This window comes from Diadema antillarum, unplaced genomic scaffold (assembly GCF_040938485.1).
Source record: "Diadema antillarum isolate AM-2024a unplaced genomic scaffold, OU_Dant_1.0 seq00000089_RagTag, whole genome shotgun sequence".
NCBI classification, from domain to species: Eukaryota; Metazoa; Echinodermata; class Echinoidea; order Diadematoida; family Diadematidae; genus Diadema; species Diadema antillarum.
The window spans coordinates 19,010-35,948 of NW_027271179.1; the positions used below are offsets into that span (position 1 = coordinate 19,010).

The following is a 16,939-nucleotide window of genomic DNA, read 5'->3' on the forward strand; positions in this document are numbered from 1 at the left end:
ATCTTCCTAAAAATAGAACTAGTTTTGCAAACAGATATTTCATGTTTACTGGTCCTAAGCTTTGGAATTCCTTTGATCGTTCACTAAAACAAGCTCAGAGCTTGAATAGTTTTAAGTATAAGCTAAAAAATGTGTTTCTTGATAAGTATTAATAAACAGTTTTATGGTAACAAAACGTATGTATATTTAAATCAATGTTTTCTAGAAGTACTTTCATTACGTATACTCGGAAGGTTATCTTCTGTTTCATTCGTTATTCTAATGGTACACTGTATTGATGTACACTGTCAACACTTTATACATAAACTTGTGCTTTGTAACATATACATGACTTGTTTGTATATCCATAGTACAGTTCATGTGCCCTTGTAAATAGCGTATATATGGTGTTTTTGTTATTTCACTCAGCCTTATCTTTGATATTATTTTGTCTATAATCTGTAGGGGGACTACATTTAACAAGCAGTGCTTCTAAGTAGTCCCCTCCACATTTGTATAATTATGGTGTTATTCTATCTCAGAATATCACTATATTTTGTACATGTAATATACTCTGTATAGCTTTGATATAATGTCCACTATGTGTTATACCATGTATATTTTATCATATAATGTCTACCATGTGGAATATGAATAAATTTCATTTCATTTCATTTCATTTCATCTAGTTTTCGGTATATGAAACATCACTCTGTCGTGTTATTCTGAAGTTGTTCAACCAGGGCACCGTTTTGTGTTATAAGCTACTGAAATCCTTGCATCTGATTGTATGAGAGCAAACTTGTCATGGAAATGTGGCAGTTGTTACTGCTAACAAGTTTCATGAAACTTGACTCAGGAATAACATCACGTTTTACGCTTAAAGGCCGTCTCACACCGTTCCGGGCAAGCCTTGCGTGCGACTTGCGAAGAACACTTTTTGCTACCCGGAGATACCTGCAGATGACCCGCACATGACATTACCTAGCACGTACCTCACATTTAGTTACCCGGAGTTGCGCACGCAAATCCTCTGTACCCGCAGCCAAGTTTTGGCCCTGTCACATCTTTCCGGACAAGATACGCGTGTGGGGATTTTCGATCACGGAGGACAATTTTTGCAGGCGGACAAGGATTTGGGCGAGTTTCGCATGTGTCGAACCTGCTGGACACGTGCTAATACTTACTTTCTACTTACGTTCATTCGGTTTGACCTGCGTGTAGCCGCGTGGGTGGCGAGTGAGGGCTGACAACTCGGTGAAGGAATTCCTCTGAAGGAATTTGATATGGCAGATGTCCCACAGAATGTCATGCAGATGACATGCGTTTCCGGCGCAAAAGCATAGATCCACGGGCAACTTACGTACTTCCCCACAAGCGGGTCAACATGCCTGTGGCTTGCGGCAGCTACGGGCCTCCTGCTGGTGTTCTGCTTGGACCTCTGCAGTCAATCCCCGCGACTCACCCGGAAATGTTTTGGTCATGCTCAAAACTTGGCTGCGGATAAATCGGACTTGCGTGCGCACCTCCGGGCAACTGCGGGCGAGATAAGCACTATATGTACTGTCAGGTGCGGGCCAACTGCTGGGAGGTCCGGGTAGCAAAGTTTTTTCCTCTTAAATCAATGCTTTCCCAGGCAATGCCTTGAGCATGCTCAAAACTCGTTCCGGGTGAGTCGCGGGGGTTTTCCCCGCAGAAATACACGTACAACGCCAGTAGGAGGCCCTCAGTGGCAGCACCTTGCAGGCAACTCATACGAGGGTACTTCGCAGCTGAAACGCAGGTACTTCGCAGCCCCCGTATGTCGCTCGTAACTGAAAATGGATCGATTTGAAGCTCTCACGCAGGTCACACGGAATACACGCAAGTAACAGGTAAGTAGCACGCGTCTAGCAGGTAAGACGCAAGTACGGAACTCGCCAACATCCCTTGAAAAATTGAGAGGAATGACATTATCAACTCATTCATTTGCATATTCATTTCAACTGTACGAAAACTGTTCTGCAGAATTCCTCAATTTCAGAACTTCCTTATTTTTCATTCAATTTTGATCCAATTTTCACTGTTGTACTCATAATATTCTACTCTGTATAGCTGGACTGGAATTCCTCTTTAATGACTGGTCCCAAACCCAGTAACTGGAAAAACAGTCCAGGATTAAGGAGTCCAGGGCTCCGTGAAGAAACTTACCTGCATTAAGATAACTTTTCAGGTAAAGGTACATGCCAATGTTATTGTAGATTTTGTAATTATGTGATTGTGATGATTAGCAGATGATTAGTACATAGAGGAAATTAAACAGGATCTAATCTTCCTTTCGAAGACTACCATCTCTAAAGTTAGCAACGAAATTGTACTCGGTGATATTATCCAGGCACTTCTAGGTACTCGTTATGTGTAAACCTCGGCAAAGAGAGACATTGTTTTATACATGTACAGTGTACTATTTTTGTCAAACATCCTGTCTACGGATGTTCCTTCTGCGAGAGTCTATAGTTGTGCGGTCTGTTGTCCTTTACAGGCCTAAAGCCTATTGGCCCTACTAAGAGCTTACTATGACGCCCTTGATACAGAATGGGATGATTTGACTGAACAGGAAGCACATTTTATTTGTAGTTCAAATTGTTTCACGAGTCTGACGTCTGATGTTGGTCTATTGTGTCTTCAAAGGCACAGCAACAGCAGAAACAGCAACAAAATCAGTATTGCTTTGAAATGCAGCCCAACTCTTTTTAGATTTAAATGCTTATTGAAAGGCTTTTTTGTTGAATAGTTCATGACTTTGTAGGCAATGTTCTATTTTATGTATCCTGTAAGTGTCTTCTATCCTTATGTATACTGCATGAGTGTGTATATGTGTGCGTTGTGTGTTTGTGAGTGTATGTAATAAGTGTACATGTATCACTGTGATGATGTCTAGTTTATCTACTTGACTTCACACACAATTATTTGTAATCCATATTATTTTATCGTAAAGACTAGTACTTCGTGCATAAGCATCGTAATACAAGCTCAAGATGCTTTCAAGGCTGCCTGCTCTTATTGTATAAACGCCACTACGACAAGTGTAATTTGTGTTTTATTTTGCCGAATAAATTACCTACATTGGCCTCAATTAATTAATTAATCAATCAATCAATCAATCAATCAGATCTTGATAATTCACACGTTTTCCGAAATAAGGATTGCTTTTTACTCGGTGATTTCAATATTGATTTGCTGAAGTCTGAGCATGATAATATCTCTAGTGATTTTCTTCACACACTTCTGTCCTCGTCCTTTCTTCCTCTTATTTCTAAACCCACACGTGTTACAGATCGCTCTGCCACCCTCATTGACAACTTGTTTTGTAATATTCTACCCCTCCCTGACTCTTTTATAATCCTTTCAGATATGACTGATCATTTTCCAATAATGACTTGTTTTACTCTTAAAACACCAGCTAATATTAAACCTATTTCACCTCTTTTGTTTAGACGTAGAGTTTCACCTGAAAAGTTAGCTAGTTTTGATGTGGCCCTGGAGAATGCTGACTGGTCAGGAGTATTTGGCAGCGATGATGTTAATATATCCTTTTGTAATTTTATGGAAACTTTTAATCATCATTTAGATGATGTAATCCCAAAACAAAGAAATAGAACAGAGTATAAAAAGACACCTAGATTACCTTGGATTTCCAGATCAATTCTTCGTTCAATTAATAGGAAAAATCGTTTGTATTATAAGTACAAATTGGAAAAAACTGAGCGATCGAAGAATAGATATACATCATATAAAAATACTTTGACAATGATTTTACGTTCTGAAAAGAAAAGATATTACTTTAAGCAATTATCGAAATATAAGTTTGATATGAAAAATACTTGGAAAGTCCTAAAACAGGCCATGAATGTTCCGAGTAAACACTCTGACATTGATAAAATTAAATTGAATGATGAATCGATTAATGATCCTCTTCATATTGCAAATATTTTTAATTCTTATTTTTCAAAAATAGGCAAAAATTATGCTCAAAACATTCCTGCAACAGATTCTCATTTTACTGAATTTTTAGGTCAGCGTAATTCTGATTCCATATTTTTTATACCAACTAACAGATTTGAAATTATTGATATAATTTCTTCTTTTGAAAATAAACGAAGTTCTGGTTATGATGAGATAGATAATTTCATACTTAAGGGTGTTATTTCCTCGATTGCTGATCCACTTGCTCATATATTTAATCTGTCAATTTTTAATGGTGTGTTCCCTGATAAAATGAAATTAGCTAAAGTAATCCCAATATTTAAGGCAGGCGATAAGTTCGAAGTCAGCAATTATCGCCCAATTTCATTATTATCGTCATTGTCTAAGGTTTTAGAAAAACTTATTTACAAGAGAATGATCAATTTTTTGAAGGTACACGACGTTTTTACGAATTTTCAGTTTGGTTTTCGTGAGAAACATAGTACTACGCATGCTCTTTTGCATTTTGTTGATAGAGTTGTTCACGCAATCGATAACCATTCTCATCTAGTTAGTATTTTCTTGGACTTCTCCAAGGCCTTCGACACTATCAATCACGATATTTTACTTTATAAGTTATCGCATTATGGAATACGTGGGAAGGCCTTGGAGTGGTTCAAGAGTTATTTAGTTGATAGAAAACAATTCGTTACAATTAAAAACAATGATTCCGTTGTCAGAGAAGTTAAATGTGGTGTCCCACAGGGAAGTCTCTTAGGGCCGTTATTGTTTATTATTTATATCAATGATTTTTGTCGCGTATCCGACGACCTCTCTTTTATTCATTTTGCAGATGACACTAATGTATTTTTTGCCCATAATGATATTGATTTTCTCGTTCATAAAATTAACATTGAATTGAAAAAAGTGACAAATTGGGTCAGGGCCAATAGGCTATCACTCAATGCTCAAAAAACAAAATATATGCTTTTTAGTAATATTGTTGATAGTTTAAGTACAAATATAGTATTAGATGACTCTCATCTACAAAGAGTCTCACATATCAAATTTTTGGGTGTCATTGTGGATGAAAAACTTTCCTGGAAATCACATGTTGATAATGTCTGCAATATAATTTCACGTAATATAGGCATTGTAAATAGATTGAAATTTCATATTCCACAAAAATCATTACTTATGCTATATTCGTCGTTAATATTGCCTCATCTTAATTATGGAATATTAGTTTGGGGCAACACGCATCAGAATTTATTAGAGAGAGTGTTCCTCTTACAAAAGAAAGCTCTACGTGTTATCTGTTATTCTCCTGTACGTTCTCATACAAATATGTTGTTTGCCTCCAACAAGCTCTTAAAAATTGCAGATTTGTTTTTGTTTAATTTAGGGCAATTTATGTACAAGTATTGTAATAACTTGCTTCCGTCTATTTTTGACTCTATGTTCCTAAAAAATCAATCATTTCATGAATATCCTACTAGGCGTTCCAATGAATTTCACTTACCTCTTTTAAGAACGATTTTTGCTAAAAACACACTTATTTATGTAGGCCCAAATTATTGGAATTCTTCGAATCAAGACATAAAAAACGCTCCATCCATATGTTCTTTCAAGAGGAGACTGAAGTCTTTTTTATTGCAATCGTACGACTCTACAATACCGAATTAACCATTTGGCCTTTTTTCTCAGTTACACTTACCTGCTCACTTTGTCCCCTCTTCAAAGAATTAATGGTATCTTTTTCCTGGATGCTCGCAATGTTGTCACCTATGCCATTTTGCCCTTAGCGTCTTGAAGTTGACTTTCCGTATGTGACTCCTGTTCATACGTCCCTCTATTTTCTATTTTCTTGTCTTATTTCAGGCGTCAAAATATTACTTTTCCCCTACAATTATCCTCTTATTCTCTTGGCATGCTTCTGCCGAAGATCGCTGTTTCTGTTGTTCTGTTTCTGTTTCTGTTGTGCATTTTTGTCTGCTATTTTGTCTTCAGTTTGTCAGTCTTGTCCATTCCGTTTGTCTTGTACAACCTTTTTTTTTCAGTAGTTGTCTCGTTGTCTAGTCCTGTTTCATGTTTGTTCGCGTCTATGAAAGTGTATATATGGTAATCTAATTTTTAGTGGGCTTCCAGACTTCTTCCACTTTATTATCTTTTGTATCCAGACTTCTTCCACTTTGTTATCTTTTGTATCTACGATGATTCGATTCCATCAATGTTCTTCTCCAGAGGGGCCCACACACTACAAGCTCTGTCTTTTTAGTGGGTCCCTCCATTTTTCGCACGGTATACATGTACTTCATTTCGATCACTTCTGTTTCTTTTTTACTATACAATGTATGATTACTAAAGGTCCTCAATTATTGTACAATCTTTTCATTTCACTATGTTCTATTTACCTTGTTCTCTGTTATCAAAAGAAGTGAAACATATGTTATGTCGGAAAATGAAATAAACTTTGAATTGAATTGAATTGAATTGAATCAATCAATCGATTACGATAGTGATACCATCTCCCCATAACTCTCATCATTGGTTTGTACATTGTCGCAGTGACGTGCCAAATCATTTCAGATAATAATTTAGCAGCATGCTGCCTCTTTTTGAAATAGACACCGTTCGTGTTTTATCATCGCAGCTCTACAAAATTAGATGTTCAAGATCAATGTTTTTCATGCTAATTCATGATAAACAAGGATGTTGGTGTAGATATGAGTGTTTAATGGCAGACGAGAGGGGTCATGAAGAATTAAGATCGTTGTGCATGTACGACACGTGATATTAAGATGTGACTAAGAATATCGGTGTTGTTTGAAAACGCGTTAATTTCTGATACACGTGTATTCCATAAACTATCGTACTCTGTGTGTGTTTGCAAAGAGACTAGGCCCTATAACTTTGTTTTTCCCGTTGTATAATCTTTCGATATCAATAAAGAAGAGTCATTGGTACATTGTCTGATATTGATACTTGTAATCTGCTGAGATATTTTTGAACAATAAATTCATTCCTTGAAGTAATGCACCTGTTGTAAATCATGCTTATAGATCTTGTGTATATTTGCTCACGTGTAGGCAAGTCAAATCCAGAGGTAGACGGTGGTAATAAGAGAAGAAAAAAAAATCCTCGATCGTTTGGCTCTCCGTAAGAATATTGATAGTATTGATCGCGGACCCAACAGTGGTGCTTACAAACCAAACACAATGGATGAAACCGTCTTGTATATTTCCGAACAAACCATGTGTATAAGCACTAGATACACAGGGAAAGCACACGTTCCATGTGCCAGCTATCAGTATTATAATATGAAACCGGAGTGCTTTATTTCACGCTCCAGATATTAACTTTCGGTTATCCCAACCACTCATCCTTCGATCAATCATCCTAAAATACAATTAACCTGATCGAACCGAGTGTACACGTTTTGTATGTTCGCTTGGTGTTCTTTGATTTTTGTTTTCCAGTCATTCACCCAATTAAAACAGAGGAAAGCGTAAACACCAGATGGTGGGAAGGAGACTCGTTTTCTTCCACGTATACGAGGCACCTATATTAGTTCCTGGGTACCGAACTCCTCTCTAATCCTACACTATTCGCAGTCGTCCAACTGTATGCCTGGTAACACAATACATCATGTGCTAGGTTTTAGCACACGAAGTTTTATGTACTGTCTGAACACGTAGCTGAGATATCAAATCGTTCTTGACCTCTGGTATGAGCTGGCTCGAATAGACCAAGTTCATTGACATCACTTCTAGACGTTGCTGAAGACCTTTAGTAAACAAAACTTCACGACTGCATGCAGCAGCTGTCCTCTCTATTTACAATAACATTGGGGTGCCTTGATCAGCACGCACGTGTGAGCGTGTCAAAATGGCGGATTCTGTACCAGTGATCGACTTTTCAGCATACAGCATTGACCGGGAATCTCCTGACCCTGCTCGGATCCAAGAACTCGTGGACGACGTCTACTCAGCCCTGACTACCATTGGATTCATGTATTTGAAAAATCATGGAATACCGCTGAAAAAGGTTGGCAACATATTGATATTGGAGAGAGAAAGAGAGGGGGCTGGGGCTTGAAAAAGAGGGAATGAGAGAACGCATTGAATTGTGCCGCACGACATAATTTATGTACATGTACTATGGACGTATTGTACTTGTATATATTTGAGGTATAAAGGGTTTCGAAGATTGACAATGAAATATTTTGCTTACAATAAACCTGATATAAAAGGCTCATAGCTGAGCATTACAGTCATGATTTACGACATGCACACAGCTATTGCCGCCACATAGTACGATATGTAAAGCAGTCATGCTAAACAACGTGGACTTTGGAACTAAGTTTAGGGTATATCATTATGATCATGTGGAAAAGAACTAGGCAACAAGAGCTGATTAAATTCATGTGCAAAGATCATGGTAGAGTCACTTGTGACGCTCTACGCTGCCAAATCCACCACTCCTGCTAGAGCATCACGTACTTATGATATTACCGTATTTATCGGTTTGTGGAATCTGTGAAAAACATAACAAAACAAAACAAAACAAAACAAAATACAGAGACAAGAAGCAATGTTCGCCCTCGTGACACCTGCAATAACAGCTGCAGGACTCGTCATCTCACTCAGTTTCTCAAGTTGAGGGCATGTTTTCGGCTATTAAATTGAGTGCACCAGATCACAGCGCTATTTTATTCTATAGAATTTTGAAAAGACTTGCCCTTGACTCGTAAATCTCAAAACTTCAGATATTTACCACTTAGCATATCCAACCGTCCCTCTTAAGTGTTACTGTTGTTTGCCCGAACAAATTTTTGTCATTAATCGCCGAGATTATTTCTACTTTAATAATCTCTGGCAATAAATTTGCGAAATTACATCGAGTGCAATGATGGCATTCGTCAACCTCCTGAAGCGGGTTTATGTGCGTCTTCTCCGTTATAATATTATTATTATTATTATTATTATTATTATTATTATTATTGTTATTGTTATTATTATGATGATTATTATTATTATTATCATTATTATTACTTTGTTATCTCAGTCAAATTAATTAATTTCGATCTGTCAGATAGACGATGTCTTCCATACTGCCAAACAATTTCTGTCACTATCGGCGGAGGCCAAGCGAGCGTACGTGCGACCAGCGGATGGCAAGTATGGCTATTTCGAGATGGAGCGAGAACGGTATGTTGTGGATCACAGCTTTCAGGCCTATCCTGGATAATTTTCCCTCAACACTCTGAAAGCTATATTGTTTACCAGCGGGAGCAATGATTTGAAGAAAAAAAAAATTTGTTCGAGTTTTCACATTTGATGCATATGCGTGTAGGTCAGTTGTATCACGAAGCATCCTACGGAACCGTATAGGAAATTCACAATAGAGCCTAAAATATAAGGAGATATCACTTCCTCAATATTTTCTCTGAATGAACTGTGTAGACGGTTTATTCTAGAAATAATTTTCTTGTATGAATTGTTCACATTTTGTATATTATGCAATACTTAACATTGATTACTGATTAACATTTTACATTAGTTGCTTCTATCCCTAGTGTCAATTTTAGAACTATTTTGAGGCACAAAAGCTGGGTTTTTGTTTCATCTGCTAATGGTAAATAATGTTTTTAATCCATCAACCAACTATAGTGTTTCTTTTCTTTTCATTTTCTTTGTTTGTTTGGACTTTCATGGAAAAACTTTTCATGGACATTTTTCGCGTTTCTAGATTGATTGATTTTCTGGATGAGAAATAACCAGAGAATATTGATCTAACGTTGACAAGTAGCCATAGTAGGAAAATTGTGATAGATATACGAGCTGGTGTAGACCAGTGACATTGCTTTTCTTTATTTCTTTATTTTTGCGTCATTACTGTTGTGATAACATTTCTGCTCTATAGTTACTGATTTCGACGAACCAAACAAAAGAGAGATTAATAGATAAAAAGACATCTATCACGATACGAATTTCTGCACTGATTCCAGCAATTCTAGAATCAGTATGTGTATGGTCCTTTGCTGATGCTTTGATAATGAGTTTGTTGTTTTGTGAGTGCACTGTGTGCTATTGCTTCACAGGGCACTGCCCTACAGACAAACAAACAAACACAAACTTCTGATGATATCAACGTACTAGTTGGGATGGCGCTTTCGTGAAGTTGTTTCAAAAGTCAAAACCACTCGCATGTTAGATTTATATACCTGTTTGTTTGTTGGGGTTTTTTTTTTGGGGGGGGGGTGCAATTGAAATAAATACCTTATTTATGTCAGGAAGAAATTTATATCAAACTGTTAGCGTTTTCGTCACAAAATTGAAATGTCAGCTGCATGAATAATAATTTGTAACAAAATTAATGCTTGACAAACAGTGACTCGAATTATTTGACGAGCGCTTCCCTTCAACGCAGAGGGCGCTGAGCCATAAAACATTAAAGGACAAGTCCACCTTCATATACATAAGGATTGAGAGAATGCAGCAATATTAGTAGAACACATCAGTGAAAGTTTGAGGAAAATTGGACAATCCGTTCAAAAGTTACAAATATTTTAAGTATCTGCGCAGTCACTGCTGGAAGAGAAGACTACTACAGTGTATGATGTCACATGCGTACAACTATACAAGGAAAATAAAAAGAGAATTTCACAAAACTTTACTTTTTTAATAAAGTGCACATTTCTTTGACTTGCTACTGACGTATGTTAAGGGTAATATTATTCCCCCTGCCTTCTGAAAGAGAGAAGTCGAGTGTTCTTTTGTTTTGCGAGAAAAATGGAAATATGTTGAATTTTCTTTATTCTTTCTTTATATCGTTGTACTCATGTGACATCACAAGCTATAGTAGTCTTTTCATCCAGCCGTGACTGAGCAGAAACTTTAAAAATTCATAACTTTTCAACGGATTGTCCGATTTTGCTCAAACTCTCACTGATGTGTTCTACTAATATTGCTGCATTCACTCAACCCACATGTCTATGAAGGTGAACTTGTCCTTTAATCATGAAATGGTGCACTGCTTCAATTTTGGTATGAACGTGAATACTGCACATGACTGTGATAATGTAAGTCTGAAAGCGTTTCGAGCACTTTGAAGTTTGAAATTCCTGTATGGAAAAGAGATGACTTTCTTGTATCTGCAGTGATTGAGAAATTTTGATATGTTAATTGCACTACGCAAATGAAGTTTGTTTAATTTTATTCATTTGCTTTCCATCCAACATTTGATATCAAACTATCAAAGTGTTTCTTTCATCTTGGCACCAGACTTAATCCAGCCAGACCTTTCAACGACCTGAAAGAGACATTCAACTACTGCCCTTCAGCTTCCAGTGATGTAAGCCATAATGACAGTCGTTTGCGTTTTGTAGAGCTGGGAGATGATGAGGGTGGTGAATACGATACCCGTATTTGACTTCAAATGCCTATAACAGTATCTATGCGAGGACCCCCTTTCATATGCTATTGTTGCCATTACCAAACATAATTGCAAAAATTCAACGACTGCAGTTAGTCACAAAGGAAAGTGTAATTGTATTTTTACTTATGATGTTTTGATAATAATGTTTTGTTAAACTTCTGTCACACTTTTTGTCCATGGGTTCATTACGATTTAATGCTAATATTGAGATTGGTGCTAATGATTATTCAGATAATCCATGATGATCTACAGTACGCGAGTTGGAGAGTTAATGGCACTGGCATTGACTCTCTTTCTATATTTATTTTCTAAATTTCTACAGTTCGATAAGATGGAGTTTTAATTCTAAAAATCATTTATGCCATTCTAATTTCACTTGATCGAGGAGAAAGCAATAACTTTAAAGAAAGTGAAGACGATTCCAAGCACTACTGTCTCTTTCCCTCAACTCATGTTCCGTTTTTGACACCAGGTGTTAACAACACAGTCCCATTTCCTCTCTTGGTTGATGCTAGATATTTCCCGACGAAGAAGTGCCAGAGTTCCGAGGGGCAATGCTGAGTCTGTTTGATGCTTCAAAACTACTTCATAACCGAACCTTGGAGATCATTGCCATGGGTCTTGGACTGGTCAGTGATGCTTTTTTGTTTCATACCTCAAAATTTTCAAGCTATTTCATTCATTCATGTCTGTTTGTTTGTCTTCTTCTTTTTTTTTGTACATATAGACTAAAAAATCTTTTGAGAAACTAAGCAGAAATGAATAATATGGATGAAAATGAGCAAAGAAAATGTTATTCCAACACCGTACTCGGCCTCGGTCGGTGAGAGTGCCGCGGCCATGAGCGTGCCGGTCTAGCAATCCGAAGGTTTCGGGTTCGTATCCCGACACCTGCCCGATGTAATCTGATTTTCATTCTTTTTTTTTTAAAGACATTCTATCGAAATACACCGGTAATTGTCAGAGAAAAACTTCAAGGGGAAAATCATATTCCCTTCACATTATGTCACATTATCTCGTTTTTCTTGCCTTTTAGCCTGAAACAGAAAGTATTAAAGCGTCATAACATATACGATTCGAAATTCTACTTTTCCAGAATAATGAAATATTATGACAAGCAGTGATTTTTTTAATTTTATGGTTGAGATAATAATTTTTATGTGATAGAATACGAAAAGAGAATGAATATCTTTATTAGTCATACTTCATTTTCTACTCGAATCAAATCATATTGTTATCCACATTTTATTGAATTATCAAAGGAGGCAGATATTGTTAGTGTCAGCAAGATGTTAAGCAAACTATTTGTATGCTACAGAAATTTTTATCAATTACGGGACAGTCGCATGGGAAGATGAATAACTACACATTGTGTACTTAACCCTGGAACTTGATTTTAAAAAAGAATTGACAGCAAGGTACAGTGACCAGCGTTATGATTCCGATTATCAACACAGTGACATAACCATGATAATTATATCTGCCTCTCTAGCTGTTCAATGAATAACGTTCTGATGTGTGCATACACAGTAATAAAGCAATGATTGTCCAGTTTGGGTCAATCTATTGTCCCTGCCTTAAGCTAACCGCTCCTCTATGGCACCCTTTCTAACTGATTTGTTTATCTAATTGCTAATTAATATCTTCATTCATTTATGCATTCTTTGATTCATTTTTCTGTTATGTATTTCATGTGCTTGTTCATCTTTATTCATCCATTTCCTCGATGTTCACATTTAGGACCAAATGTTTTTCGTTAACATGCATTCATCAATCGGCACACCGGAAAATCTATCGTGCATGCGCGCTCTTTACTACCCTTCGCTGACTAATGTGGAAGTCAAACGAGACCAAGTTCGATGTGGGGAACACTCGGACTACGGTGGCATCACCCTATTGTTTCAAGACGATCAAGGTGGGCTGGAGGTAAGGGTTATTCATTGGCTATCAGAGAACACGCTCGAGCTAATGCACGCACACACAAACAGACACACACATAAACCTACGTACATGCAGCCACATAATTTACATGAACGAACATTCACTCCTCACATGACACACATATTCATAATATGCAAGCACTGTGAACCAGTTACTGTAATACACAAATTTATTAACTTACCCCGTAAACCGTTGTCATATTAAGTTAGTCTACCAGTAGTTATTCCGTTTCAGATCCCTACCAAAGAAAATGCAGTGGATAACGCGTTGGTGGTGATAAGTTGTTCGACAGTGAGACAATGCTGGCTGTCTTTTTGCTTGTGTGTTTGTTTGATATCATTCTGCCTGTGTAGACAGACACCTGCCATTTCTGAAAACCGACCTAGTAAACGGGTTAATTCGCCAAAATTTTATCCAGGATAGTCTACGATTTCTGGTTGCAGGTGAAAAATTGCCATGACTGCTGGATTCCTGCCCCGCCGATAGAGGGCACTGTACTCGTCAACATCGGAGACCTTATGCAAAGATGGACGTCGGACAAGCTTATCGCCTGTGTAGGTTAAAGTACTCTTGGCATGTATACCACAGAAACTACATCTACTGTCTTCTAATAAATTTGATTGATTGTAGTTGCAGTAAGTGTGCCAATAATAAAAACATGCGCTTTCTTCTGAATTGTGTCCCTCTCCGCAACAAATTGACAAAGGCGCAACATCAGTACTTACACAGAAACATTATTGAAATAGTGTAGTAGGGCTTGTAAACCATTTTTTACTGCGTTCTTCCGAAAATGTTTGATCTGGACGTCAATCATCTGTTAACTGTTGAGCATCGAACATGAACCTTTGGCATTTTATTATATTTTTCTTTGACTTGGAGCAATGTGTTTTGTCTATATCTTCTTCATTTTTTATTAGACCACTGTGGACTTGCGTGTATTTGCCAATCATTCGATTCCTCCTCTGACAGAAGAAATCATAATGCCTCTCTACTTTCTGTAAGATTTGAAAAAAAAGGAGACATTGTATGTTATTCCTTCATTTTTTCCCAGAAACACACGCGACGTCGACACGACCGGCAGTCAATCGCCTTTTTCGGCATCCCCGACGAAAGTGTCATCGCCGAGTGCGTTGATGGCTCCAACAAGTATCCGCCTGTCAAGACCTCCGATTACATCAAAATGAAATTCACAGCAGCTACCATAGAGACGAGTAAACCGGAAGTGTAAAATCAGACTGATAAGAGAGAAATAACAGAACAGGTCCAAGAGAGGGGGGGGGGGGGGGGGAGAGCAAGCGACCGTTGATGAAAGGCTTGGTGACGACTCACAAGAATTTGCTTGGATAAACTCTGACCAAAGAAATATTTCTCCTCACCACCACCTACTCAAAAGCTCTTCGACTCTGATGCTTTAACGCTCTGATTTGTGGAATGCTGCCCTCATGCGGTGATTCCGTGCTTTGCCGACGAGGGTCCGAGAATCATTCCCATTTTACATTTCTTAGACAATATCATCTATATCATTATGTATAGTCTTTCTTCCTCTCTTCCACTCATATCAACAGGTTGTATCATGGGACTGATTGTCTCATGTGACATTACGTGTTATTAAAGCTACTCGATGTAAAGTGATGTTCTAGTATATTGTATGGGAAGAATCAACACACTCGGGCTTTACCTTTATGGGGTTTTCATATTGATTCTGTATGTCGTGTTATTTCGAGGAATGTAGGTATTATAAACAAAGTTAAATTTTATCTTCCCAAAAATGTACTTTTTATGTTATATTCTACTTTGATACTACCTTACTTAAACTATGGGATACTCGCATGGGGAAACACTTTTTCTACTTATACAGAAAGAATATTATTATTACAGAAAAAAAGCTCTTCGTATCATTTGTCACGAATCGTGGAGAAGTCATACTAACAATTTATTTCACGAAAATAATATTTTGAAAATTTATGACCTTTATCGTTTGCAATTAGGACAATTCATATATAAACTCACCAACCATTCTCTCCCCCTTGTGTTTGATTCCATGTTTTTAAAGAATGAAACTGTTCATGCATATCCAACCCGTCAATCCCATGAATATCATTTGCCTTTGACTAGGACGGTTTTTGCAAAATCTTTGTTCTCCTTTTCTGGACCAAAATTCTGGAATTCTCATGATAATAATATAAAAAGAAGCTTTAAGTTTTAATACATTTTCTTTAAAGTTAAAGAATTACTTGAAAACTTCGTATGCAGCAAAATAATTCATTCTTTTTTTACTTTTGATTTTCAAAATCGCTGTTACGTCGGTAACCTCACTACTCTTTGTTTATCAGCGAGCCCGTGCTTCTGTGCCTCCAGTGCCCTGGTTATAACCCACTATTTCCCTCTTCTCTCCCCCCCCCCCCTGTCCACCTCGGACTTCCTACTTTCCTTACTATCTTTCTATCCTCTCATCAATCTTTCCTTATAAGAGAGCCGCCTTGTGTTTGTTAATGTGCGTTGGTATTTGTGCATGTATGTGTGTATTACTCTTTCTGTCTTTTTTTTTTACTACCGTTTAGGGAAATTGTTATTGTTGTTGTTTTGTTGGGTTTTTTTTGCAATTTACTTTTTCTGTATGAGGGGACTGCATTCTACAAGCCCTGCTTTTTAGCAGTCCCCTCCATTTCCAGCAATATTGTTTTTGCATTCACCACAGTGTCGTAACTGTTCTTTGTATCTCTGTTGATAATTTACCTGTGTCTCTTTTACAATGTTATTCTGTTCATCGCATTGTGGTACTGATTTCCTGACATCTGTGTATTCGAGTGTTTCATTGTATTTCTAATTATTTGTTTGTTGGAAATGAAATAAATCAACTTGAACTTGAATGTCAAGAAACTGGTTGTGTCGTACATCCTTCTGTAGTCGTTATAGCCGAACGATAGGCCTACAGTTAGTGTAGATCATGAGTTATTAACTAAGCCAATGCATGATTGAAACATTTCACTATTGATGTAAACCAAAATCGTTTATTTTTTGTTTGTTTTTTGTGTTTTGTTTGTTATTATTATGATCACATAACAATGTATTTGCAATAAAAGTATACAACCATCGGTTCAGGCAGAATAACAATGTTATTCTTGTTTTTATACATAATTGCTCAAATATTACACACACATGCACACACACACACACACACACACACACACACACACACACATATATATCTATATTTAATATGTATATATATATATATATATATGTACAATGTATCTATCTGTCTATCTATCTATATATATATATATATATATATATATATATATATATATATATTACACATGGTAATAAAGTAAACATGAAAAAAAAGATGAAAGGAAGAGATTGCAATGCATTACTAGCGTCAAAAAGCAACGGATGGAATCTCTTCATTTACCTTTCGTGTACTGGAAGTAACACGTGGACATGTATTCTCACTATGTTTGTGTGTGGGTGTGCGTGTGTTATATACATATTTGGTGTGTATATGTACAACACAAATTAACTCTTCTCTCTTTCTTTCTCTCGTTAATGATCGTGCTTGAATCTGTGGATGGGGATTGTGTTAGCAAAATTTGTTTAATCTGCTGCTACTCTCATCATCTTATATATTTTG

The 16,939-nt window shown here is 36.9% G+C and overlaps 1 protein-coding gene across 1 annotated transcript; it reads left to right on the top strand.

Moving 5' to 3' along the window:
• Positions 1-7,812: 7,812 nt before the first annotated feature.
• LOC139726557 (uncharacterized) lies at positions 7,813-14,533 on the top strand. Its single transcript, XM_071637549.1, has 7 exons — positions 7,813-7,971; positions 9,019-9,134; positions 11,211-11,280; positions 11,880-11,993; positions 13,105-13,290; positions 13,749-13,859; positions 14,357-14,533. The coding sequence occupies exons 1-7, from the start codon at positions 7,813-7,815 to the stop codon at positions 14,531-14,533; spliced, it is 933 nt and encodes a 310-aa protein (XP_071493650.1).
• Positions 14,534-16,939: the final 2,406 nt, after the last annotated feature.

What these genes read in the sequence shown, in the direction of transcription:
- LOC139726557 (XM_071637549.1), top strand. Translation starts at nt 7,813, where the DNA reads ATGGCGGATTCTGTACCAGTGATCGACTTTTCAGCATACAGCATTGAC. An exon ending in TTGCCATGGGTCTTGGACTG is followed by an intron (nt 11,994 to 13,104) that starts GTCAGTGATGCT and finishes GTTCACATTTAG; the next exon opens with GACCAAATGTTTTTCGTTAA. An exon ending in CGGACAAGCTTATCGCCTGT is followed by an intron (nt 13,860 to 14,356) that starts GTAGGTTAAAGT and finishes ATTTTTTCCCAG; the next exon opens with AAACACACGCGACGTCGACA.